The following is a 24,495-nucleotide window of genomic DNA, read 5'->3' on the forward strand; positions in this document are numbered from 1 at the left end:
CCTATGGTTTGAGCGCCCAGAGCCCACCCCCCTCCACCTCTCTCTCTCACTCTCTTTGTCTTCATCAGATTAATGGGCCAGGCCCGACAGAGGAAGTGTTTCAATCAGCACTGCCTGCCAAGCTTGTCCATCACCCAGACAGCCTCTTATTCATCATTGCTTTGATACACACACAAACACATAGACACACACACATATGTTTATTTGTATTTCCCTCCCTGGTGCTCTGGTGCAAAACCAGGCCACAGGTCCAAATGTTATCAGGCTACAGGTTGTCGAACCCACTACTCCATTCTCCAACGCTGCTCCTCCTAAGCTGCAAAGATCTCATCGCCTGTCTTTCAATGCTCCCTGCACGAATCCTTGGTTGAATTTTGAATGATCCTTTTCGGATGAAATGGATGAAACACAATTGGTTAAGTGTCTCTGGGACTTCTGTCCCCAAGCTGAGACTTGGAGCTCCGGCTCCAGGGGAAACGAGGAGCGATCTCTCCCAAGTGGGGCCTCTCCCCGAGCGGCGAAGGCACAGCGCGGATTCCCCCTGACCCACCATCTCCCTCCTCCAGGGTCCATTTGTTCTAAGAAATATTTAACGACGGGGCAAATATGGCTGATATGACATGCACACACAACGAGCGGATACTGACGAGGAGGATGGGACGATGCGTGGAGCGAGGTGGAGATGAATTTTTCAGTGCACTGAGATGTTCTATTTGAATAAATCATGACACTTAAGATAGACATGGGGGCAATAAAGAGGTGCTCACTGTTACTTTCAGATGTACCACTCCAAAGGAATGGAGGGAAGTGTGTGTGTTTGTGTGTGCTTCTCTTTGTCGTCTTCCCCCATGTTCCTGTGTGTTTCTGCATGTTTTCTTCTATGTTCTATCTTTTCTTTTAGTCGAGGTTTCTTTCTCTCCGAATCCAGCTATCTATCTTGTATTATATGGCACGAGAAACTGGATGTCTCTCTTGCAGTATATCTAAAGTGGGCCACTGCAGCCTGTTACTGCCTGGTGTCCGAGGCCCAGGGCCAGTCCCAGAGACAGACCTGGTTGTGGATTATTAATGTCCCCCCCTGTGGAGCCAGGCCCCTCCCCCACCCAGTGCCCCCTTACACCCCTGGGGTCAGCCTGCGTGGCTCCTGGTGCAAGGCCCCCCTCATAAATCTCCCTAAATTAGTGTGTGTGTGTGTGTGTGTGTGTGTGTGTGTGTGTGTGTGTGTGTGTGTGTGTGTGTGTGTGTGTGTGTGCACCATGTGCATGTGCATGTGCATGTGTGTGTGTCCACGCTTAAACATATACTACAGGCAGGGAGACAGGTTACCATGAAAACAAGCCAGTCAGGCTCCTGGTTGAAGTGTCAGTGATGCATGGCGGAAAGAGCGAAAGAAAGAGTTAGAGAGAAAAAGAAAGAAAATGAGAAAGGAATCACAAGGGGAAGAAAAGAAAATACACAAAACAGGGGTTGGGGAAGATATTTGATTCTCCGTCAGAGCCAGACTTCGCCTTTAGGTTTGTCTCCTATTCATCACTCCTTTCTTTCCTGTCGTAACATTATATTTGCTTACAAATATTTACACTTCATTTGAACCTGCCTCTGACTTGATGAGGATCGATTTACGGAACAAATCTTAATGCTTAACTGCAGAAAGTGCGGGGGTCTTCCATTCCTCTATACCTGTCTGGATTAGTTCAACATGTCCCACGGTGGTAACAGGCGCGGGGAAGTGCTGTTGTGTCACTTAGTTAACCCCCGAGACAAATGGCTCCCCTCTGGAGCACAGTGAATTACACACCTCATGAAGCATATTAGGAGCCAGACACAGAGCTTTTCTTGTGGAGATGATCTGTGCGGCAGAAATGGATGGAGGGCGAGGAAGAGGAGAAGGCTGAGTTATGGCATCGTCAACCACTGCCATTTTTACAGCGTGCGGCGGAGAGAGGAGGGGCGACGAGCAAAGAAATGAGGCGATGTAAAGCACAACGTGAAACAAAAGGAAATGATGAATAAACTAGAGCGACAGAGGAAGACAAAAGCACACAGTGTTAAAATTACCCATGTTGGATTGGACAAGGAAACTACTCTTTACCTCATTTGTGGCTAATGCAAGAAAATTATTAGAAAATATAAGAGAATTGTCCCTCGGAGGCTTCCTTGCTGTTTGCTAATCACATAGACAATCTTTATCACTGCAGTAATAATATTTAGATGCTACAGGGATTACTTAAAAGTTGTGTTATAATTGCTTTCCTTGTTTTGTTTTTTTATGGACAGAGGGTGATTTTGTGTTTAATTGCTCCGAAGTGACAAATAATGCCCGTTACGATATGATGAAAGTGTGAGATCATTAAATTACCACGGCGACCGGCTGCATGTTTTTATTCGCTCGCTTTTTTTTTTCGCCCATTACAAATGTACGCCATGAGGCTGCGAGAGGCCAAGCAGTTATTTACACAAATTCACTTCCACAGCCATTCCCGGATTTGGGGGGGTAATTACGTGAGAGCAAAATGGTTTTATTTCATTTAATCCGGTCGCTGCAGCAATTTGCGTTGGTATAATATTTGTAGCTGTGGAGTTTGCACAGTAAAACAGCTGGAAACCGGCAAGAGTCGCATATACAAGGAAAAAAAGGCAGAGGAGGCAGCGAAGAATCAATGTAAGAATCAATCCAGGAGACAGAGATGTCTATAGACTGAAAGTGGATGTTTTGAAGCGTCATATGCAGAGCTTGAGCCAAGATGTTCGAAAAACTGAGGTTTGTTTGAACACATCTCACCACATAATGATCTAAATGTTTCACATTACCACATTTTAAAAGTCTAATTTAAAGACAGTGGCTCGAAAAACAAAATGTCACAATCAATATCTATATTGATTGTTTGATTTATAATATTTGTGTGATTTTTAGAAAGTAAACAGTTGCTCCTGAGGTCGTAAAATTGCTGAAGAATCCCAGAATCTTCAGCGTATATACGGACTTGACCTCGTTGATGATCATACAGTAAATAATTCATTATAGAAATTAATGAATTATGGCATTGGCAACTGAAATTATTTGCAGTTTCTTTAAGAAATCGTTTGCCTTTTTAAAAACTGGATTGAAGTGAATATCTGTGCAGTTGTACAGAGCAGTGGGTACCTGAACTGCAGCTGCAGTGGCCAGGGGGCACATGAAAAGATTGTGGGTTAGTTGTAAATATATGCAAAAAGATGTGTTTAGGAGAATAATAAAGCTGAAATTATGTCCAGGATCATGATTAACATCCACATATAGGATTACAAAGTGGCGTGTTGCAGCTCTTTTGATTATTTTCTTCAAATCACAATATCCTTTAAGCTAAAAGCTAGAATCAGTCCACAGATTGCCATTAAGGAAGTGAGCCAGGAAGTATAGAAATATGGAATAGTCAAGGTTAAACAATATGAATGTTCATATAAAGTTAATGGATAATTAGTAGAAACAGCTCATGTCACAGGGATATGAGGGTATATGTGACGAAAACAGATTAGATTAGCTTTTTGATTGATTAAAAACATGATAATAGGGAGCTGATGAAGAGAATTACATGCGATTGTCATCTTTCTGTCCATATTTACTGGTCAGCTGTCAATCAGATTATCCATAAATCCCCATGGTAATCTCTCTGCAATTGCATATCAACACGCACACCCGCACAAACCGCCCCCACCCACTCCCCCACCACCGCCACCGCCACCACCACGCTCTGTCGAGCCATGTTAATGTATGAAATGACTCCAGTCCTCGCTCCTGGGGAGATGAGACAGGACACCGAAGAATCAACATGCCGCAGTTTTGTAACGTTTCCGTGCGGCTGACTCCAGACACCTTTAAGTCGTGTAAATAATGAATCAGATGATCCACGCATGCAGGAGATCGAGGGGACACGCTGACATATGGCACAGTGGAGGAGATGTGCTGACTTTCTGTCTTCTTCCTCCTCTTCTTCCTCCACTCAATATCTCACTTGTCCTTTTTCTCCCCATCACCTCCTCCTTTCTGCCTCTCCAAACTCTAATATTTAACCTCCTGATTTGGTCACCCCTGACTCCGGCGACCCTAACTTTCCTCCCTCCACTTATCCATCATACATCCATCATGGATACCTCAGAGGAGAAGGAGAAGGACAGCTGGGGGAAAGAGCAGAGTCGATGAATTAAACAGGAGGCGCAGCGAGGAAGGTGGAGTGTATGTCGGACAAGTGGATGTAGTCCACAGCTGTCTGCGAGGCTGCTCTCTGACCTCGAGGAGATAAGAAAGTTGGGAGACCCTCAGCCTGTGGGGTCCGACAGCCCCTGAAAAAAAGAAAAAAGAAAAGAAAAAAGGAGAAAAAACTCCATCTCTCTGCTTCATGAATTATTGAGATATTGGCCTACAGCTTCTAAAATATACAGGAGGATGGTCTGTCTCTGCTTTCCGATTTCACATGCTCTCTACCTTCTGTCTATCTTCCTATCACTTTCTCCTATCGCTTTCCTTCTCTTTCACCCTCCCTCCCTCAGATTGAGCCTCTTGCACCAGCGAGATCGTAAATCAGAACACAAACAAAGCTGAAGGAAGAAAAAAGAAAAGAAAGCACCAGAGAAAGACAGTTTGTTATTCACATCATAAGAGGCTTTTTCTTCTCTGAGTCGGAGAGGAGCGTCTACCACTAACCAGCTGTCATGCATTTAAAAGTTGTCAAGGATAAATTCACGAGTTCTTGTGTTACATCAGATGCTTGTAATGCGCTCAGCAGTGGGCCGGCCCTTGAAATGAGACACAACTCCTGGTCTTCTCTCTTTCTTTTTTTTTCTCCCCTGGATGAAGCAATTGTCCAATTGTCCTGCTTACTGTGTTTCTCTGGACATGTCTCTGTGTGTGTGTGTGTGTGTGTGTGTGTGTGAGATGCGTCCGCTCGTGCATGATTATATCTGAGGCAGTTGGCTCTGAAACGCGCTGGCCAGTGCAAGAATCGCAGCCATAACAAATGAACAGAGGGGGGAGAAAAATAAGACATATGAAAGAAAAGCTGAGCAAAGGGGTGATTCTCTCTGTGGCTGCCGGAGATCTGTATTGTAAGCAGTTTCAGCTGTCAGCACTTCTTTGAGCTACCTCAAAGAGGGGGAGGAGGAGGGAGAGAGGGAAGAGGGGGCAGGAAATGTTGTAGTTTTACCCCCTCTCTTTTCTTTCCTTTTTCTTTTTGAGGGTTCCTGTTTATTTGTACACGGCCCTGTTTATTTTCGCGGTTTATTTGATATAGTTTATTTCTTTTTTTCCCAGACAATGCAGGGGTTGGTGGGGTGGTTTGAAGAGATGTACAGTACCCTGGTTACAGCGGTTTCACTCAGAGAAGAACTTGTCGGGCTCCGAGCCTTGGGGCGGGGCCAGGGAATAGATTGTCAGCCGTAACCCTTTTTCTGCTTTTCAGGCCTCCGGTGCGCCCCACCACAACCCTATACCCCCACCACGCACACACACACTCCCCCACCATTACTCCCCTGACCCTCCCTCCCTCCCTCATTAAGTATTGATGTGGGTAGCCATACTTGCCATCTCAGCCTATTAATAATGCATGGCAGGTGCTGTTGATGTGGTCTCTCGCGCTGAGATTGAGGGAGGCAAGGGACGGCAACGCCGCGCTGCTGCTGCATGGTAGCTGTAAAGCGCAACCTCCGTCGCACGCGGCTCTGGAGCTCGCAAGGAGGGCGTTGTGGGGTGGTAGGGGGGGTCCTGCGTCTACCCCTGTGCGAGTTTATGGTCGAGCTGTGACAGCAGTTCAGGAGATGGATATATACAAGGTAGCATCTCACTCAATATCCCCGGAGCTGTTTTTACACAGAAAACCGCCTTTGTCATAAACCACTGATGGATGAGGACGCCGTTGTGTACGAGCCTCGTCTGCCACGGCTGCTTTATTTATTTGTTTTGTTTGTGTTTTATTGTGGCGGCTCACACTGTACTTTCACTGGTAGACAAATGCTCTTTTCAGTTGCTCATCTGTTTCTCTCTTTCTCTGTGTGTGTGTGTGTGTGTGTGCAGGTTCTTCCTCAAGTTCTTCCTGAAGTGTAACCAGAACTGCCTGAAGAACGCAGGGAACCCTCGGGATATGAGGCGTTTTCAGGTGCGAGGCAACCGTCTGTGTGCACACAGTACATAATGGGCCCACAGTGGAACATATAGTGGAAAATGAATTGAATCTACTGAATAGGACACATACTGTACAGAGGGGCTAAGCTCAACCTCCAGCTTGCAGGGCCATACTGACAAGTCTCTTCTGCAGAAAGTACCTTCAGTTTGTCCAAAAAGTTTCTAGATTTGTTTCAAGGTGCTTTAATGAAAGATTTAAGTAACTAAAGGGATCTGAAAAGTTACGAAATCTAGAAAAAAAGATGCTAAGTTTAAAACACGGCCTGTCAACACCCCCGATTGCGGAATAGAAACTCTTGATGCCCATTTATTTTCAATAGAGAACGTCCACCAATGATTTATATTCATCACCCACTCACTCACAGTATAAATGATGTGGATGCACCTTTAACACCTAGAATGAGACTAAGTAGATCAAATGCTGCCACCAAGGTCCAACAGTTCCCATAACTTTATTAATAATAATAATAATAATAATAATAATAATAATAATAATAATAATAAACATTATTTATGCGGCACTTTTCAAAACAAAGTGCTTTATAAAGTAAAAATAAGATAAAATATGACAGGCAATGAAATCTGTCAATAATACAAGATATAATACAGGATTAAAAACAAATAAGATAATATAAGATATATAGATAATTATAACAACACTGGATCAAATGACAATATAAAATGTGAAAGGGTGAACCTGTAGCGATGAAGCCGAAGAGAATATGTGGATTATTTAGCACAACAATTCAGCACAAGATACAAACTCTCATATCAAGGTGAGAATTATTGTTTTTGAATTGTCTGGCTCTCATTTCTGTGTTTTCCCTCTTTCCTCAGGTGGTTGTATCGACTACGGTGAGCGTGGAGGGTCACGTCCTGGCCGTCTCCGACAACATGTTTGTGCACAACAACTCCAAACACGGCCGCCGGGCCCGAAGACTGGACCCCTCGGAAGGAACGCCGTCCTACCTGGAGCATGGTATTAAAAAACAAGAGCAAAACACCCAGACTCTCAAGTCTCCCAACCGTGCAGCTTTTCTTTGTCTTCTATCACTTTCTCTTTCTCTCTGTTCACCCCCCCCTTACCCCCTCACCCCCTTTCTGTCTGGCTCCACACTCAACCCCTCTGTCTCCACTACCCTTCTCAAACCTGCTCTCTTGCTTTCTTTCTTATCTCTCCCCCCTGCTTCCTCTCCCGGATTCTCACTTTCCCCTCTCTTGTAGGGTTTCTAACTCGTGCTTAGAGAGGAGAGAGTGGTAGCGAGCGAGTCTCTTGTCTCTCCCTTGTGGCTTGCTCCCCTCAGGTCTCTGCCTCTGGGCCTTCTACTCTGCCTCGCATAAGCACTATGTGTCTTATGAGGTCTGTTCTGCTTAAAGCCAACACTGGCTTTATTTCCTCGGAGACCTGCTTTTATCCCCCAGCCCTCCATCACTCCCCATCCCTCAGGTTTTCAAACACACCCATGCACACACACAAAAAAAAATGTCCATGCACACACACACATACACACCCCTGCACGCACAGTCAGACCCAAACCTTTAATACTTCATAATGACATGTGCACATGATTTAGGAGCCCGCACTGATTCCCAAGTCCCTAATCCAGTTATTTTCTCATTTCGATTTCCCAGACATTGAATAAGAGAAACATATTTTTTTCTCTTTGAGGAGAGTCAACCTCAGGGATGATAATGACAAAAAACTAAGAAGGGATTTACATGATGGCCTACAGTAGATTGCATTAAGATTGAATGTTATGGTTAAGTCTTTCTAATGACTATCCTCCAGAGGTAGGTGGACCAATTGTCCCTGCGACTGGTCTCGCAGACGATTAGGAAAGTTCACAAAGACGAGACATATTGGAGACGTCAGCGAGACTTGGATCTTTACACAGAGAGAGGAGTGCTCGCAGTACACTAACAGATGTTCCCTGTGTCGGATTTGTTGGGGAATTTCCTCTTCTCTGATTTTCTATTCTCCTGATGACGGGGGGTGGGGGGGTTAGACAGAGGAACAACAGGAGCGAGAGAACGAGACGCAGTGGGGAGATGAGAGGACGGGGTGAAAGTGCACAAAGAAAAGACGAAACGACAGGAAAGATGACAGAAGTTTCTTTTTTTGTTTTCTCCCCCCTCTTCCCTTCCCTTCTCTCTCTGGTGTGTGTTGAGTTTGTGTGTGGGATACACAACTTTGGGGGCCCATTTCAGGCGGTAATAGATGAGCAGCGCATAGATCTGAACAGATGGCGGTGAGGAACACCCCAAAGTATAATCCTATCACATGGATTCACGTTCCACCATCTGGTTAATCCACACACACACACGCATAAACACACACATCCACACACATCCACACATGCACATGGAGCGCACATAATATCAGCGGCTGTGAAAAGGAGGCATCTTAGGCCATGATTACGGCCACAGATTGCTGCTCGGTGAACGTTGATCTCTGCAGGCGTATCGGGGGGCTAAATATCATTCCAGCTTGTTGGGGAGGATCAACAGAACAGGGAGTCAGGCAAAGAGCAAAGGCGAGGCTGCAGGGGAAAAAAGTCAGCCTAGTCTAAAGTGGATTATGCCGCTTTACAGAATTACAGCATGTCTGACAAGCTGCATATCTGTTAAGGAGAGGAGATTTAGCTTGTATAAACATGTATTTTCCCCAATGCTGCTCTTTTCTTCAATCACATCAGTAATCTTCAAGTCCATAATACCAGCAGATAAGGACAAAAAGCACATTGAATACTCGTTATTGAAAATGCGGTTTATTGTTGTTGTTCCATGTACTTTGTCTGATAAGATATGAAGAATATGCTCCAAGAGAAAACACTGAAAGCTTACAAAACGCATTACAAATATACCAGGCAGGAGCCGAAACATGGCCTGATGTGGTCACGTCGTCAGTGGCCGTGGCGCCGGTATAGCTACACGGATATATATGGAGCAGACAGCTGAGCAAGGGCTAAGTGTTTGCTTAATGAAGGCGGAGTATTCACAGGGCAGAGCTACTGTTGGCTGGGCTCTGCTCCCCGGTCGCGTGGCCTTTGATCAGACACTCAGCACACCTGACATTTACACGCCCGCACGCTTTGCCACGTGTCATAAAACAAGCGCAGCGCCGCTGCCCTCACATACAGGGCAGGGGTGATGTTTAATAACGGGGTGCGTATAATCACTCTGATTAGTATTCCTCGCCCGGCCCCCGACCCCTGGGAGGGAGGAGAGAGGTGATCTGTGTGTGTCAGTGTGTGTGTAAGAGAGATAGAGATGGAAAGAAGAGGTGGGGACTGTACATGTTGCCAATAGCGAAGACCTTTATAGGCTGTCATTAGGGTTGTTAACGTCTAATCTATTTTGTCTGTGAATCTCGCAGCAACCCCCAGCATCAAAGCCATCAGCCCCAGTGAAGGCTGGACCACAGGGGGCGCCACAGTCATCATCATCGGGGACAACTTCTTCGACGGCCTGCAGGTCATCTTCGGAACCATGCTGGTCTGGAGTGAGGTCAGTCACCATCTGGTCACCTGGAGAGACCATGTGCATATGTGTGCACCCTCACCACATTTTGAAATATTAAACAGGGGCCTTCTGCTGCACTGCAAAGCAATGGTTCCCAATGGTTTTTTGGCTATGGGCTACTTTATAATGAAGCAATGTCCACCTGCAAAGGAGCACTGGTGTGGGCAAAACAAAGAGGGTTTTTTCCTCCTCAGATTTTTGATTGAAAAAGATTTGAATACCTGGTGAAAGTATAGCTGCTTTCAGACCAAACATTTTCCTGAAATGATCCAGAGTATGTGAGAACGCAGCTAACCATATCAGCTGCTTCAGACATTTTCCGTTTCCTGCCACCCCCGCCTATGTCTGTGTGAGCCCATGTGAGAAAAGAGCAGGAAAAGCATGTCATTCTAACACGGAATGCGTTGCAATGTCAGGACCCAATATTTTGGACATTGTCCAAAGTCCTATCTGAAAATAGCTTGTTTCTGCAAGAGAAAAGAAAAAGCTAAAGCAATCCCTCAGGTTTGTAGCTATACAGCTGTAAGCAAGTATCTAAATGAGCCGTCCAACAGATCATTTAGAGATTTTATTCAAGGTTTATCAAAGTTTATTATTTCAAGTCAAGTGAAAATGCTAAACACAGCTGCTCAACTGTGAGAACAATGTAACCTGGATTGTGCAACATTGTAAACTCAATCCATTTGAGATTCCCCAAATCTCAAAAGACAAAATGAGAGATTAGATAAGAGAGATGAGAGATGCTGTTATACTTTCTCTTTTAGCATTTTACAAACTAATATTGTAATGTGGCAACTCAAATGATAATCAATAAATTAATTAATTAATCAAAAATGAATAACATCTACATGAGCTCATATGAGAACAGTTTTACAATAAGAGCAGCAGCCTGGGTTCTCATTCCTCTCCCTGTCATATCTCTGCTCAGCTCTCTTCCTGTCTTTTATTATGTTCCTATCTGCCTCATTGGAGTATGTGCACACCCTACAGTATGAATCTCTTTGTACGGAGCATCTGCCACATGACTAAAATGTAAATGCAGTGTATGTGTGAAATTGAAGGTCAGCGTGCGGCGCAGCTAAACAGCTTTCTCTTTAGTAAAGAAATAATTCTATAAAAAGCTCCTATATTATCTCGCTGAGAGGTGAGCGGGGCCAGACAATAGCAGAATGAAAGCCTGGCTAAGTGAGCAATGAAAGGGACAGTTAGATCTACACACACACACACACGCACGTGCACATACACACACACACACACACGTTACTGGCAGCAGCATTGATAGCTTTTGAGCGCTGCTAGCTTTGAGTGCTAGTTCACTGTAGCGTGCTGGAAACGAGCACTCGTTGAGGTCTCATCTGTGTTTTGTCTTGTTACCGTTTTCCTTCAAAGACCCTTCAGCGTGCACAAACACACATGCATGCGTGGCGAGTGGGCTCATCAACCACACTAAGTGAGTGTGTTTCAGACACAGTGGCGCTTTAATGTGGCTAACGGCGGCGAGACAGCCTCAGCTGACAGACACAGAGACAGGGGCAGAGTCGGGCCTATTATACGTTTACTTATACTTTGTAACAGACGTATGCAGAGGAAGGTGTGTGTTTTATTCATAAACACATAACTGCTTTTGAACCCCCTCTTACAGACTCCGTGTCAGCATTGATAACCATCCCGAGCCTCACAGTGACATTGCCTTGGGCTATGCAGGCACCTGAGGGCTTTGGCACTAACGCACCCTTTTCAGGCTGATTATACAAAGAAAGAAAGTCAAAAAGCAGCAGAGGAAAGGTCCGGGGCGAGCCGATAACAGTCCCTAGAGCCAGTGTTTAGATGTGGAGTTTCATTGCATTAATCTCTGTGCCCTCTCTGCCTCTCTCTCTCACTCTCTCTCTCCGTATAGCTGATCACCCCCCATGCCATTCGTGTGCAGACTCCACCCAGACACATCCCCGGGGTGGTGGAGGTCACGCTGTCCTACAAATCCAAACAGTTCTGCAAAGGCACACCTGGGCGTTTCATCTACACAGGTATGGCCTATTCTGTATACTCTAACGTATAATCTGAACTCTAGTTTGCAGTGTAATCATGTAATTGAAAGCCATAATGAAACCCAAATCTACCAATTTGCCATCTGACAATAATCCATCTTTACCCATGGAATCCTGGATTCTAAAAACAACAACATACACATTTTGAATAATTTAAAGAAAAACTGCAATCACATACAAACCCTGCAACTAGTGGCTTTGAAGTGTGACTTCCCCCTAAGTTTTGGATTAATTTAAAAAACATGCACACCTATTCACACAAACACACACATGACCGATTAACATGCTAGTTATCATTGTTATCTACATTGTCTAGCTATGAGCTACAACTCCAGTAGCACACACACTTTACAACAGAAATGTTGTATGAAGTAGAAGTTTTACGTGTGTGTGCCTGTGTGTGTGTGTGTGTGTGTGTGTGTGTGTGTGTGTGTGTGTGTGTGTGTGTGTGTGTGTGTGTGTGTGTGAGCGTGTGTGTGTGTGTGTGTACATTTTTCATGATTACATGTGACTTTAAAACCATCATGAAAGGATTACATCAAAGAGGAGTCATATAATTAGTTTAGAGCTCAAAAAATACATTTAAGTGTGTAGTATTGCTGTAGGTTCTATTTGATCTGTATGCAATATTTGCAACATCATTCCAAAAGATGGTACATCGTCATTTTCTTCACTGTTTCTGGAGAAAAATGTACGTGCTAACCAATAACCGGACTCGATAATTCAGTGAAACAACGACCACTGATGAGGGGAGGAAAAGTGTTTGCTCTCTTTTATGAAGCAGGTGAAGGTCAGCGGGCGGTTTAACCTTTTGATTAGTGGGATTATTGAGATTTAACCCTGTCAAAGACGTGATTCAGAAAGGAAGAGGTCCGCGCCGAGAGAGTCCGATTTTTTTCTGGAGTGCAGTGGCACGAATAGCTCGAGTGTTACATCAGACCATATCGGCGCAGAGTTATAGCCATGCCACGGAAAGAGCGGCAGGGAGAGTGAATGTGAAGCGGTGATTAACCAATGCGAGGCCACAGGTCCCAGGGGAGACTGTGAATCACATAAATCTGTCTGTAATCTCAACCACTGATAGACTTAGGCTATAAGCTCCGGCTGGAATTGCCAACATTTGACAAAATCACAATTGAGAGAGAGAGTGTGTGTGCGCTTGTATCACCGGCATGCTTTTTTTTTTTTGCATGTTGTGTGTGTCCTAATTGCTGTGCATGGACAAACTCCATGTCCATGCGTCATAATTATGACTCTGTGTTTGTGCACTTATGGGAAAGCCTGTGATAGGCTGCCTGTGTTTGTTCTTTACATATGCGTAAATTTACCCATGAGCCCACTCCTGCACGTTGACAAGTAACTGCATTACTGAGGCAGAGGGCAGATGGGTGGGCCGCCTTTGCCATGCCAGAGCTGTCCGACAGCCAGCGCTCTGCCAAACTCGTAGAGCTGTGTGTGTTTTAGTGTGTGTGCAGCGCTTTAAATGTGCCAGACATGTGGGAACCGTATGCATAATGGCCCTATCTCTTCTCAGCCCCTTCCACTCTTTCACCTTGTCACATCCACTTATTCAAAACTTGGTTCTTTGAATGAATTCATCCCCTCCTCTCTCTCCGGCTCCTGTGGAGGCTCATAGAAGAATCTCAACAGGTGAGAAGTAGCAAGAGGTCATCCACTGGGGGCTGAACGCACTGTGATGCTGCTTGCCAAGCGCTGGCACCCTCACAGTGACACAGTCAACCGTGTCGAGGCATACATCCCAGTTTTACCCTTCACACACTTCACTCCAGCCACTGCTCTGCACCCTCAGCGGGTATTTGTACCTTTCCTATATGTAGCTTCTTTATCAGCTCTTTTTTTAAATATTACCTTCTCATATTTGGCGTCATGAGCGCTGAGGCAGAAAGCAACGTGAGCATGAGCAGAGCATTTGGACGGAAAATGCAATTGACGAGAGTGGTAGAGACGGAGAGGTAGACGAGAAAGAGGGGAGCGGAGAAAGATGGAGGGATGGAGGATTACCATGGGCCATGTTGCCCTCCTGGGTCTGTTTGGCACCAGTTTGCGCCCAGTTGCCAGTGGGTACTAATCATGGAGGATTGGCAGCGCCGCGTGGCAGCTGGCAGCTCGCACACAAACACACACACACACCGACACAGCCCCACGCTCACACACATACGCGCGCATGCGCTCATACATTACATGTGCACGCAGCATCATACACACACACACATGCGCACACTCAATTGCATTGGGGACAGCTGGCATTGCTAATCAACTTCTGCTGAGGAGAGGAAAGCGAGCAGCTCACAGACCTAATTAAGTCAACACATACCCAATACTGCTGCTACTGCTACTTTGCAAACATACCCGACACACACACACACACACACACACACACACACACACACACACACACACACACAACCCATCTATAGGTTAACTCTCCCTCCCCATGTGATCATTGATACTCCACAACCAGCCATTGTTGAATGGAGAAAAAAAATCAGCTGTATAGTTGAGGACAGAGGAGACGAGCAGGCGACTTTGGGTGCAGAGGAGATTCAGAGAGGAGCTATTACAGTAATGTGTCCTCTGTCGTCTCTGAGGACTCCTCTGCTATTAGACTTCAGAAAGCTCCAATTAGACTCATCAAAGGCAATTAAGCTCTCCACTGATAAGAATAAAAGAATGTTGTTTTTTTTCATTCACTGCTCTTCCTCTATCTTTTTTATCCCCTTATCCCCCTTCTGTTCCTCTCTCTGCCCTCTGCCTTATACCCACCTCTGGGGGCTTACAACTCTCCCTAATCCCCCCTCTCTCTCTCTCTCTCTCTCTCTCTCTCTCTCTCTCTCTCTCTCTTGCTCTTTCTCTGTGTCTCATTATCACCCCCCCACCTCCTCCCCCAGATGCATCTCTATGTTTGGTTGTGTATCACCGTTTACTGGATTGCTGTCTTTGTAGCATTCATCAGAGAAGCTCTCCCTTTTCTTTTCTCCATGCAATATAGAGTGATAATACTCTCTGTCACTAGGACCCGTGTGTGTGTGACACGGGGGATACTGGCCATAGATTGGGGGGCTGTTGATGAATTGCCCTTGTCGTTCAAAAGGCAATCCCTCCCTCCTCAGTATGCAGCCTTGTCTCCTTAGTGCTTCCACCACAGCCTCTGCTGATATTAAAAGGCTCTGCTGGCTCACATTAAGGCCGGCACTGCGCACGCCGACGAGCATCCGCACGCGCGCACGCACAAACATTAGGGGTAGTTTTTCAGCACTGAGTGCAGATTAGGTGTGTAGGAAACATCACTCAGTTGTGGCTGAGGAGGAGCAGGAGTGGCGGGGAGGGAAAAAGACAAAAGTCAAGAACAGAATTTAAACCAGTCAGGGAAGAAGCTGATATCTCTCTCCCTCCCTCCCTGTGTCTAAGGTTCAAATTAGTTTTAGGAGCAGAGGAAGGACTGTCAGTCACTTGTCTGTCATTTTATATACCACAGACACTGGGGTGAAACACAGATAAAGCCAGAGTGTTGTAAGCATGAAGATGCTCAATAAAGTTTGGATTTATTTGATTTGGCTCTAATGGAGTTGTTCAGAGTGATGAGTCAGCTTGACACACACACACAAACACACACACTCTGATCCTGAGCACTTTGAGGACAATTTTGTTGATATAACTTTAGTGCAATTTGTGTGATAATCAGCGAGAAAATCTGTCGCCTGCTTTACTACAGATTTGTTACGATTGTTCACCTTCAATTTACAGACATGTCCTACAATCATGTGCACAAGTGATACACCTACACTCAGACACGCAAATGCAGCGTGTAGTCATCTGGCAATAAAATCGGGGTGCAGCCGAGAGCTGGTCAATTACTCGTCCTGCTCCTATTTGTGAATGCTGTTTTTTATTGAGCTTGGGTGGAGGCCTGCTGTTGATTAAAACGGCCGGTCTCCAGCTGGAGACAGGGCCCGGCCCAGATAGCTGCACACGTTTACTGCACACAGCCTTAAACATGAGGAAATCCACACCTCTATTTGAGATTGAGATTAATTTTCTGCACCATGTGGCTTGTCTCCCCTCTTTAGCATCCTCCCTTCTTATTACAGCAGCATCTGCTCCATGATGATGATGTAAATGGATTTCGAATGTAGATTATTTTATACCCCCGCTGAAATGAGCAGTGTTCACCAGCGGGAATGATTTCTGTGTGTTTTCTTATATCTTAATCCAAGCGTACACTTTTCATCCATTATTTTAAAAGAATTTGCATTTTCCCGTTTAGGATCCACGCTGTCAGGTATTGTTAACTGTCGACACGCACTTTTTTGCAACAGATAATTAGAGCTTAGATTGTAGTAGCATCCACACCTCCATTGATTTGTAGAATCTCTTTGCGACCCCCCTCCTCCATCCTCCATCCTCTCCTCTTTCTCCTCCTCTCACAACCTCAGCCTCCTTTAGGAGCAAAAAGCTCTACTCATCTGTTTTCTGTATATGAATTTCCAGCCGTGCATTAGTCTCCCTGACATGTTCAAGCGATGCTTTATTTAGCTTGTCGGATTCTGCAAATAAACGCAATCTCGGGGTTTATGGAAAAATGGATAAAAATTAGATTGTATGGTATTGATCCAGATTGTGAGTAGTTTGTGCGTTTGTGTGTGTGTGTGTGTATGGTGGTTATGAGGAGGGGGGGTGGTGGGGGTGGCTCTCATCTGTGTGAAGGGAGGAGGGGGGGGTGAAGCCGTAATTCAGGGCTATTGAACCCCCTGCCACTGGCGGCATCGATCGCCAGGCAGCGCTTATGAGATCACACCTGAGCACTGGAGACTGCAGAGGGGAGGGGAGAGAGGGGGGAGTGAAAGGGAGGGATGTGAGGAGGGAGAGGGGAGACGAAGGAGAGAGAGCGAGAGGAAGAGAGAGAGAAACAGAGGGTTGTGATATGATCAGCTCCTTACCCACTGTCTGAGGGCCTGTTAAGGTGTGAACATCAAGCCTCAGAGCCAATTACCTAACCCTGCAACTACACTCCCACACAAACACGCTCGGTGTTGTTACACAGGAGGAGAAGGAGAGTCGGCGTTACTGGACACTCGCTGTAGTTTCCCCTCCTCCTCCTCTTCCTCCTCCACCATAGCTTCTCCTCCTTTCTTGTGTTTCCAGGACGACTCCGCCACTCTGACCTCTCAATTATCACCCCCCACCATCACCACCACCTTCGACTCTTTTCCCCCAAACAACCCCCACCCCTTTTACTCCTCCCTGAAGCTCATACCTCGAGCACCCCTCCACCCTATAGCCACCCCCTCACCCGTTCATACACACTCCCCCTGCGGCTCTGTGGGTTATTATAGTGAAATATGAAGCGGTGTGGATTCTAGGCTTCATGAAATTTCCATGAGCATTGATCTGATCTGATGTGGGTGATTGCTAGGTGAATCCCTCCAGTCCAGGGCTGTTGCTCATCTATTCATTTATTTATGGCAGTTATGTTTTACTGGCTTTGATTTGCTCTTCTGGAGAGCGACAGCTAAGGATTATAAATATACCTGTATAGGAGAGTGTGCTTTGAATCCTGGAGTGTACCTGCACACCACTCCTCGTTCGAGGCAGGAGCGTTCTCTTTTTCTTTTTTTTCCTCTTCTTCTCCTTCCAACAATAATTCCTATGGTGCCTTGTGAGATATTGAGCATAGATATAAGAGCATAAAATGCCAAGATAATCCCCAAAGAGATAGAGCCAGGTAGTTAGCGATGTGCCTTGTCCCCCGCGTACTCCTCCCCCTGGTTTATGGTCCTTGAAAACGAGCAGAGACAATATCACTTCCTCTCTCAATTACCAAAATTGTCTCTTTATTTGTAATAGTTGGTATCTGTGTATGTCTCCGGGTTTTCATGCTATTGTTCACTCGAGGCTCATTTGGCACATTGTGGAGAACTGATAAAAAATTCATCATAAAAACAAAAGCCTTTGAGACGAAAAGGGAGGATGTTGTCGGAACAATCCCCTCCTCAGACTGCAGGCCTAATCCAGGGCAAATCCTCCTTAAGGCTTTAGAGAGATCAGACAATAGGGAAGTAATGTCAAATATTTGTCCTCAGAAATAATTCATACTTTATTTGTTGCATGTGATCATCCCATTGTTTTGGCTTATTTTATCAGTGGACCAGCTGCCATATAATGTGTGTCGTTCTTCAGAAGTTGAGCCTGCCCCTGGCATCTCCGCTCCTACTCTTTCCCCTCTGCTCTGTCTTTTCCTCTAGCTTTTCACCTTTCCTTTCTTGCACTCTTATGGATTACTGGAACAGCCCGCTGGGAGAGCATGTCCAAATACCTTTGTGTTGCCAAAACAGAGCATCACCGATGCCTGCTCTTTTGCTCCCTTTGTCGTTGGTGTGTTGGAGCGAGTGGCTCAGGAGGCGCCATGGTGAAGTCACTAGAGGTCCAGCAGGACAGCTTGTACTCATAGCCTCTGGGGGCCCTTTTTCTGAGGGCCGCCTAGTCAGCCTGGCTGCTCAGATGTGAGGCGAGCGGGGCATCAGCCCTCAGGAAACGTCCAAGCTGCGACCCACAGGGGAAACAGACGGAGAGAACAGACACATACATGCGATCCTCATGCTTCATGGCTCCTTTTCTTTCACTGTTTTTACACACATGTGCATGTAAAAAATTCATCCACGTCGTAGCCACATGCACCGTTCCGCAAAGTCTTAACAGAAGCAAAGTCTTATGGGCTGCAGCCCAGTAAAGTTGTCATGACTGCCTTCCATGTATGTGTACTGACTCCCCAGGCAAACCACAAAGAGACTGAAGGGGGGTAAAAGACAGAGAGAGAGAGAGAGAGAGTACATTAGAAATGAATTATGTGTAGAGAGCACTTATCCAACAATCCTCCTCTGAAGTGTTTGTACTATGAGCCTCAGATCTTCATTGTATTTATTCTAATGTTTAAATATTCATGGTAAATCTTCTCATATTCAATTACCGTAGCACGACCAGCATGCAGAGAGAGTGCTTTCTCCCTGCTGCCTGCATGATCTGACTCTGTGTGTGTGTATGTGTGTGTGTGTGTGTGTGTGTGTGTGTGTGTGTGTGTGTGTGTGTGTGTGTGTGTGTGTGTGTGTGTGTGTGTGTGTGTGTGTGTGTGCAACTGTCTCTACGTGTGTGTGTGTTTAGCTTGTTCCCCGGAGCGATCAAGCCTTTGTTATATTGGAACCAGGCTCTGTAATTGCTTATATTAGTCGCTGATCAACGCAAGACCACAAGACACACACACACACATGCATGCACACACATACACATGCACGCCCGATTCCCTGACAGTCTTTTTATTAACCACCAAAGCAGGCGACAGAGAGAGATTCATTACATCACAGGCAAACAAAGACACACACCAGACTTAATAGAGAACACCCACATTTGCAGCGTGTAAAACCCGCGCTTAATTCAGTCATTTCTGCCGTCAGTCGATTCTCCTGCTTTATCTCTCAGTTGCTCTTGAACATTAGGTGTTTTCATTATTAAGAATCAAGCATTAAACACATTTTTTTTCTCCATCTCTTTTCCCCCTCACCACCCGGTTCGTGCTTAGCGCTGAACGAGCCAACTATAGACTACGGCTTCCAGAGGTTACAGAAGGTCATCCCCAGACACCCCGGAGACCAAGAGAGATTACCCAAGGTACAGTGCCACCGCTCCTCCTCATGTGTCAGTACTCGTGCTAGTTGCCACATGCAGTTATTTTATAGGAATTTGTCTTGGTAACACTGGTGTAGAGACATATTGACAACTTCTAGGGTTTCATAGCATATATGGATATACATGGCACAAGGGCAGTATGACCTCACGTACAGAGGGATGATTGTGTGTTACGGACAGTGGGCTATACATGACACTATGCAGCGTGCACATAAACATTTTATCATATGTTCATGGTCATTTTCTGCTCAAACAAACACTGTATTTGAGCAGCGAACGCACAAACAACTCTATTCATCCTTCCACTGAGTATAAGGTCATTTAGACTGGCAAAGTGGGAGAGAGGAAAGGGATAGATGGAGGGAGGAAAAAGAGGGAGGGAGAGGGGGAGGAAAGGAAAGGAGGTTGAGGGGAGAGAGGAAGAGAGAGGCAGAAGCAGGTTAGGTGATCCATCATAGCTGTCCAGTCTTACCTCCTGCTGGGTCAGTGGATCGAAGTCAACCCCGGGTGGACTTTATTACTTCCAGCACACACACACACACACACACATATGCACACACATACACAGAAATGCACATACACACTCCTCCGTGCCTCTGCGTGCACACACACACACGGTGCTCTGAAGTCACCATGAGGCAGAGATGGAGAGTCCAGGTAGATGCAGAAGGAAGATAGAGAAATCACTTGTCCTCTCTGTGTGTCATGCCTGGTGGACACAAGACTTGTCCTGGTGAGTTCTGGTCTTTAGCCTATCAACCCCCCGTATCTCTCTAAATATCTTTGTATCTATCCATCTCCTCTCTTCTCCTCTTCCTCCCTTTCCTCGCCGGTGTCTCTTTCTCTTCTAAATGAACAGCGGTAGCTGGCAGGCCCGGTTGTTCATTTCAGCTCTATTGATTTGTGCCTTTATTGAGGTAATAACAGTTTGTTGACCACACTTCTCTCAACCGTTGGCCTCAATCATTACAGAGAGGGGCACACACTGGCAACTTCTCCAGAAAAAAAAGCGTCCGTTCACGGCTACCTTGGCAAAGTCCCTTTGTGGCTGGCTGGCTGCTCTTCAGTCAATTTTTAATCGAGATGGGATTGATTGGGAATATAATGTATTCACGTCCAGTGGCACCTTTTGCAAGGGGATTCTTAATGAACCCACAGCAGGAAACAAGCAGGATATCTGCAAGGGCCTGCTCTATCTCTGTATGTTACGGTAATGATCCGGTGTCCAGCTGAAAACAGCCCCATACTGTGCTGTAGCTGATAGTCGCAGTGAGGAGGGAGTGCTGGGCAGCCAGACTCGCAGGGTGTTTAGCCGAGGCTGCGGTGTAGCTGGGGGTCTGGGGCCAGCTAATGAGTGACCGCCCTGCCAGACGAGGCCAGGCTCTGCTCTGGATCAGGTTCCCCTTCCTGTTGACGTCTCTGTGGGCCTGACTTTTACGGGAAGAGACCCTGCGCCCAGGAAATGGTCTCCCCTAACAGCAACAGAGCAAGGGAGGCAGTGCGGCGCTAACCACATTTATCTGTTTATCAGAATGACTCTGGAGCGCTGCCTAATCGTGTTTAGCTACTGGACAGATCCCTTTGCTAACGAGAGGCTGATAGGTACAGACAGGGCACAGGGACCACAAGAGAGTGATTAATAGAGAGAAAAGAGGATAGAAGAGGAGAAGAAGAAGAGGGAGATGAGAGAAAGTAGTGCGGAGGCGCAGGTGAAGAGGAGGAGGTGCACAGACAGTGTAGGCCCTGAGGACAAAAACATTTTTAGATGAAGTAACTGAGGTTCCTCGTGTCCTCCCTGAACACCGTTTGTGTCCCAATGCCTCACACATCCCTCATTTCCAACTCCTCCTCTCTCTCTTCCTCCTCCCCCCTGCTCCTTCCCTCCCCACCCTCCCCTCATCCATCCATCCATCTATCTAGCAATCCCTGGGAGGCATGGGACGTCGAGGAAAAAGCAAGAGAGGAGGAAGCGAGGAGCAGAGCATACATACTAAAGAACCACTTACCTACCTAGGGCCTCTACATCTCTCAATCACCTCGAGCGGGCCTCCTCTCCGCTCTCCCCCCTTTCCGTACCCCCCTTCCCTGTTCCTGCCTCCCCCTCTCCTGCTTCCCCCAGATAGTGCTAGTAATGGGAGGTTAACACAGAGGCAGCGCTCCCATTATTGAGTGAATTTAGCACCTCGGACAGCGCTCTACAATCTTTATTGCTTTGCTGACCCTCTCGTCATGTCCTGGCTGTGCTCGACAGGCTCCACATGTGCACGGCTGTGTGTGCGGGCGCGTGTGTGTATGATATGAGGTCTGATTGAAAGGCGGTGTGTCACGGAACAGAGAGCACACATGCTCCGGGGCTTGTTCACAGCGAGGGATACACTCAGGAGGGTATAGCGCACAGCGTGTGTGTGTGCGCGCGCGAGTGGAAGGGGAAGGAGGGAGAGAAAGAAACGATGGGGAAGGTTGGGGGGGGAAAGGGGGCTGCAATTTTCTGGTTGTCGCGCCTCCAGCATATATCCTGGCCCCGGCACATTAACTTTTAAAAAGGGTTTCGTAGGGCTGTAGGTGTCTACATCACACGCGCACATATAACGACTGCCTGGAGTCACACACTCATACACTCAGGGAGAAAAAGAATAGAGACAGCGCGGGGAGAGAAAAGAGGGTAAGCGGTAGAAAATGAGCGCCGAGGAACAGCAACACCGTGTTAGGATAAATGTTTGATGTGGGAAATTCCACTTGGCGGTTTTCATCCGAGCAATGATGTTCTACATTTATCACACAAAGTGGATGCAGGACTATTCACTCGGATCATTACCGGGGTTAATACGGGGCAGGAGACGGGTGTGTCCCGGCTGACGAGGGGAGTTGTATAGCCGTCAACCTGATGATATGTTGTGTTAAATGAGATTGATGCGTGATCATGTGCGTTGGATTCATGATCCGGCGCTGACAGGTGGGAGGGGAAGACGTAGAAGATGGTTGACTGATAGAGAGATATAGGCTCATGTTTTATTCACAGATAAGCGTATCTTCCCTCTGCTCTCCCAAACTGCCCCAGCGAGTAACAAAGTGCCGGGACAGGCCCATTTCTCTTCCTCTCTCTCTCTCTCTCTCTCTCCTTCCTCTGGCTGCCTCCATCCTCCCTCTCACACACACTCTGTTCTGCATTCACAGCATAATGCAAGAAGGGAAATGTAATAAAAGTGACTGAACTCTTTGAGCTGTCACACGCGTGATCAATCTCCTTTGTCTTCCTTTGCTTGATTGTAGGAGGTGATCCTAAAGAGAGCAGCGGACCTGGTGGAGGCCTTGTATGGCATGCCTCACAATAACCAGGTAAAGGCACACACACATACACAAATTAAAAAACCAAGCATGTAGACGAGCATCGATGTGTTTTCTCAGATTAAATTATGTTTGTGGTTAGGACCACTGGCAGCTTCAAAAGCGGTGTCTCCGCTGGCCCCGCAGCACCCCGCTGTGTTTTCACACAAGATCTGGGAACCACAAACACACACATGGGAATATGTCGGTTCTTTTATCAGCTGATATTCTGAGGCGGAAGGGAGGAGAAGTGCAGTGAAAAACTAAATGCAGAGGGAGGAGAGGAGGAGAGCAGGGAAGGTGGAGGTGGGGCTCCAGAGGAGGAGAGGAAACAGAAATGAAGGAGGAAGAGAGGAAGAGGCAGGCTGTAGATTTGATGAGACTGTTAATGAGCCTTTCCTCCATTTACTGGAACCAATCCCACCACTCCCTGTGACCACTGATAAAAACCACTCAGCCTGCTGCGAGTTTACATGAGCAATATCTGGAGCAGGGATCAAACATTCTTATGAGAGCATTACGCCTCCATCAAGGGCATGTTCTTCTCTTCTTCTCTCTCCTCTTCTCTTCTTATCTTCTCTCCTCCTCCTCTCTCTACTCTGGGCTTCACTTCTCTCCTCTTTTCTTCTGTTGTCTGTCTCTTCTTCTCCTCTCTCTTCATCTTTTCCTCTCTTTTCTCTTCTCTTTTCTTCTCTGGTCCTCTCGTCTTGCCCCTTTTCTTCTCCCCTCTCCTCTTCTCTCCTTTTTTCTTTGCTTCTCTTCTCATCCCATCTTCTCCTCATCTCTCCTTTTCTTTTCTTTTCTCCTCTCCTCATCTCTCCTCTCCTCTTCGGTCTTGGTTCTGAAGGGAATGTTGAAGGCCCGACTCAGAGTGAAATACTCATATTACAAGATGGTGGACAGTGTACAGGCCTTTAGTCACAGATGGACTATTGGGGGTATTTTATGTTCAGGGGGGGCGGTGGACAGCTGGTGATTAATTAGAGAAATTAATTAATTGATTGGTTTTGTTGCTTTGTGTATATTTGTTTGACTTTTTTTGCTTTTGAGTGATGGTTTAGAGTGACTTCTCTTTTCTCTGCAATGGTCCAAGAAGGGATATTGAAAACCAAAACCTCTCCTCTCCTCCCCTCCCTCCTGGCTCTGTTGCTGACCACATCTCTCTTTTTCTTTATCCCTCATTTTCAGGAGATGATTCTGAAACGAGCGGCAGATATCGCAGAGGCCCTGTACACAACGGTGCCAAGAGGGCACAACCAGCTCTCCAGTCTTGGCAGCGGCTCCGTCCATGCTGGCATGATGTCTGTAAACTCCTTCACTGGGTCGGAGGTGGCGCAAACAGGCAATCAGGGTGAGCAAGCTCAACGGGAAACGGGAGAAGTCTATCATCATGGGAAATGCGGTGCTGATTTATTTGTTGTTTTTTTCTTTTTTGGGATGGATTGTAAATATGAGTAGTGCGATAGGGAAATTTTATTTTTCATATGGGAAATTCAGAGAGGGTGATTTAAGAGCCCGGAGAAAATAAGAAAGAGTCTTAAAAAAAAAAGAGGACAGGAAGAGGGGGAGGAGGGTGGGAGATGGCAGCAAGAAACAGGGAAAACTTGAGAGGAGGAACGAAAGAAGACGAAGGGAGTGAAGAATGGAGAAAAAGAGAGTCATGGATGGAGTGCGATGGAGAAATATGAGTGGGTCCTAGGGGTGTGTATATTAGACGGGGGTAGGCCCCTGTCTGACAAAGAGAGATGTGGG

General features: G+C 46.3%; 1 protein-coding gene across 5 annotated transcripts in view; it reads left to right on the plus strand.

Moving 5' to 3' along the window:
• The window catches only part of ebf1a (EBF transcription factor 1a), a 59,001-nt gene that overhangs the window by 25,286 nt on the left and 9,220 nt on the right, over nucleotides 1-24,495 (plus strand). For all 5 annotated transcript variants that reach the window (XM_035161816.1, XM_035161817.1, XM_035161818.2 and 2 more), the window contains exons 7-13: nucleotides 6,047-6,128; nucleotides 6,992-7,133; nucleotides 9,531-9,661; nucleotides 11,574-11,700; nucleotides 19,313-19,401; nucleotides 22,690-22,755; nucleotides 23,932-24,094. In XM_035161816.1, the coding sequence (XP_035017707.1) occupies nucleotides 6,047-6,128; nucleotides 6,992-7,133; nucleotides 9,531-9,661; nucleotides 11,574-11,700; nucleotides 19,313-19,401; nucleotides 22,690-22,755; nucleotides 23,932-24,094 (800 nt within the window). The remainder of the gene's footprint in view (nucleotides 1-6,046; nucleotides 6,129-6,991; nucleotides 7,134-9,530; nucleotides 9,662-11,573; nucleotides 11,701-19,312; nucleotides 19,402-22,689; nucleotides 22,756-23,931; nucleotides 24,095-24,495) is intronic.

Source organism: Hippoglossus stenolepis, chromosome 7, assembly GCF_022539355.2.
Source record: "Hippoglossus stenolepis isolate QCI-W04-F060 chromosome 7, HSTE1.2, whole genome shotgun sequence".
Lineage (NCBI taxonomy): Eukaryota > Metazoa > Chordata > Actinopteri > Pleuronectiformes > Pleuronectidae > Hippoglossus > Hippoglossus stenolepis.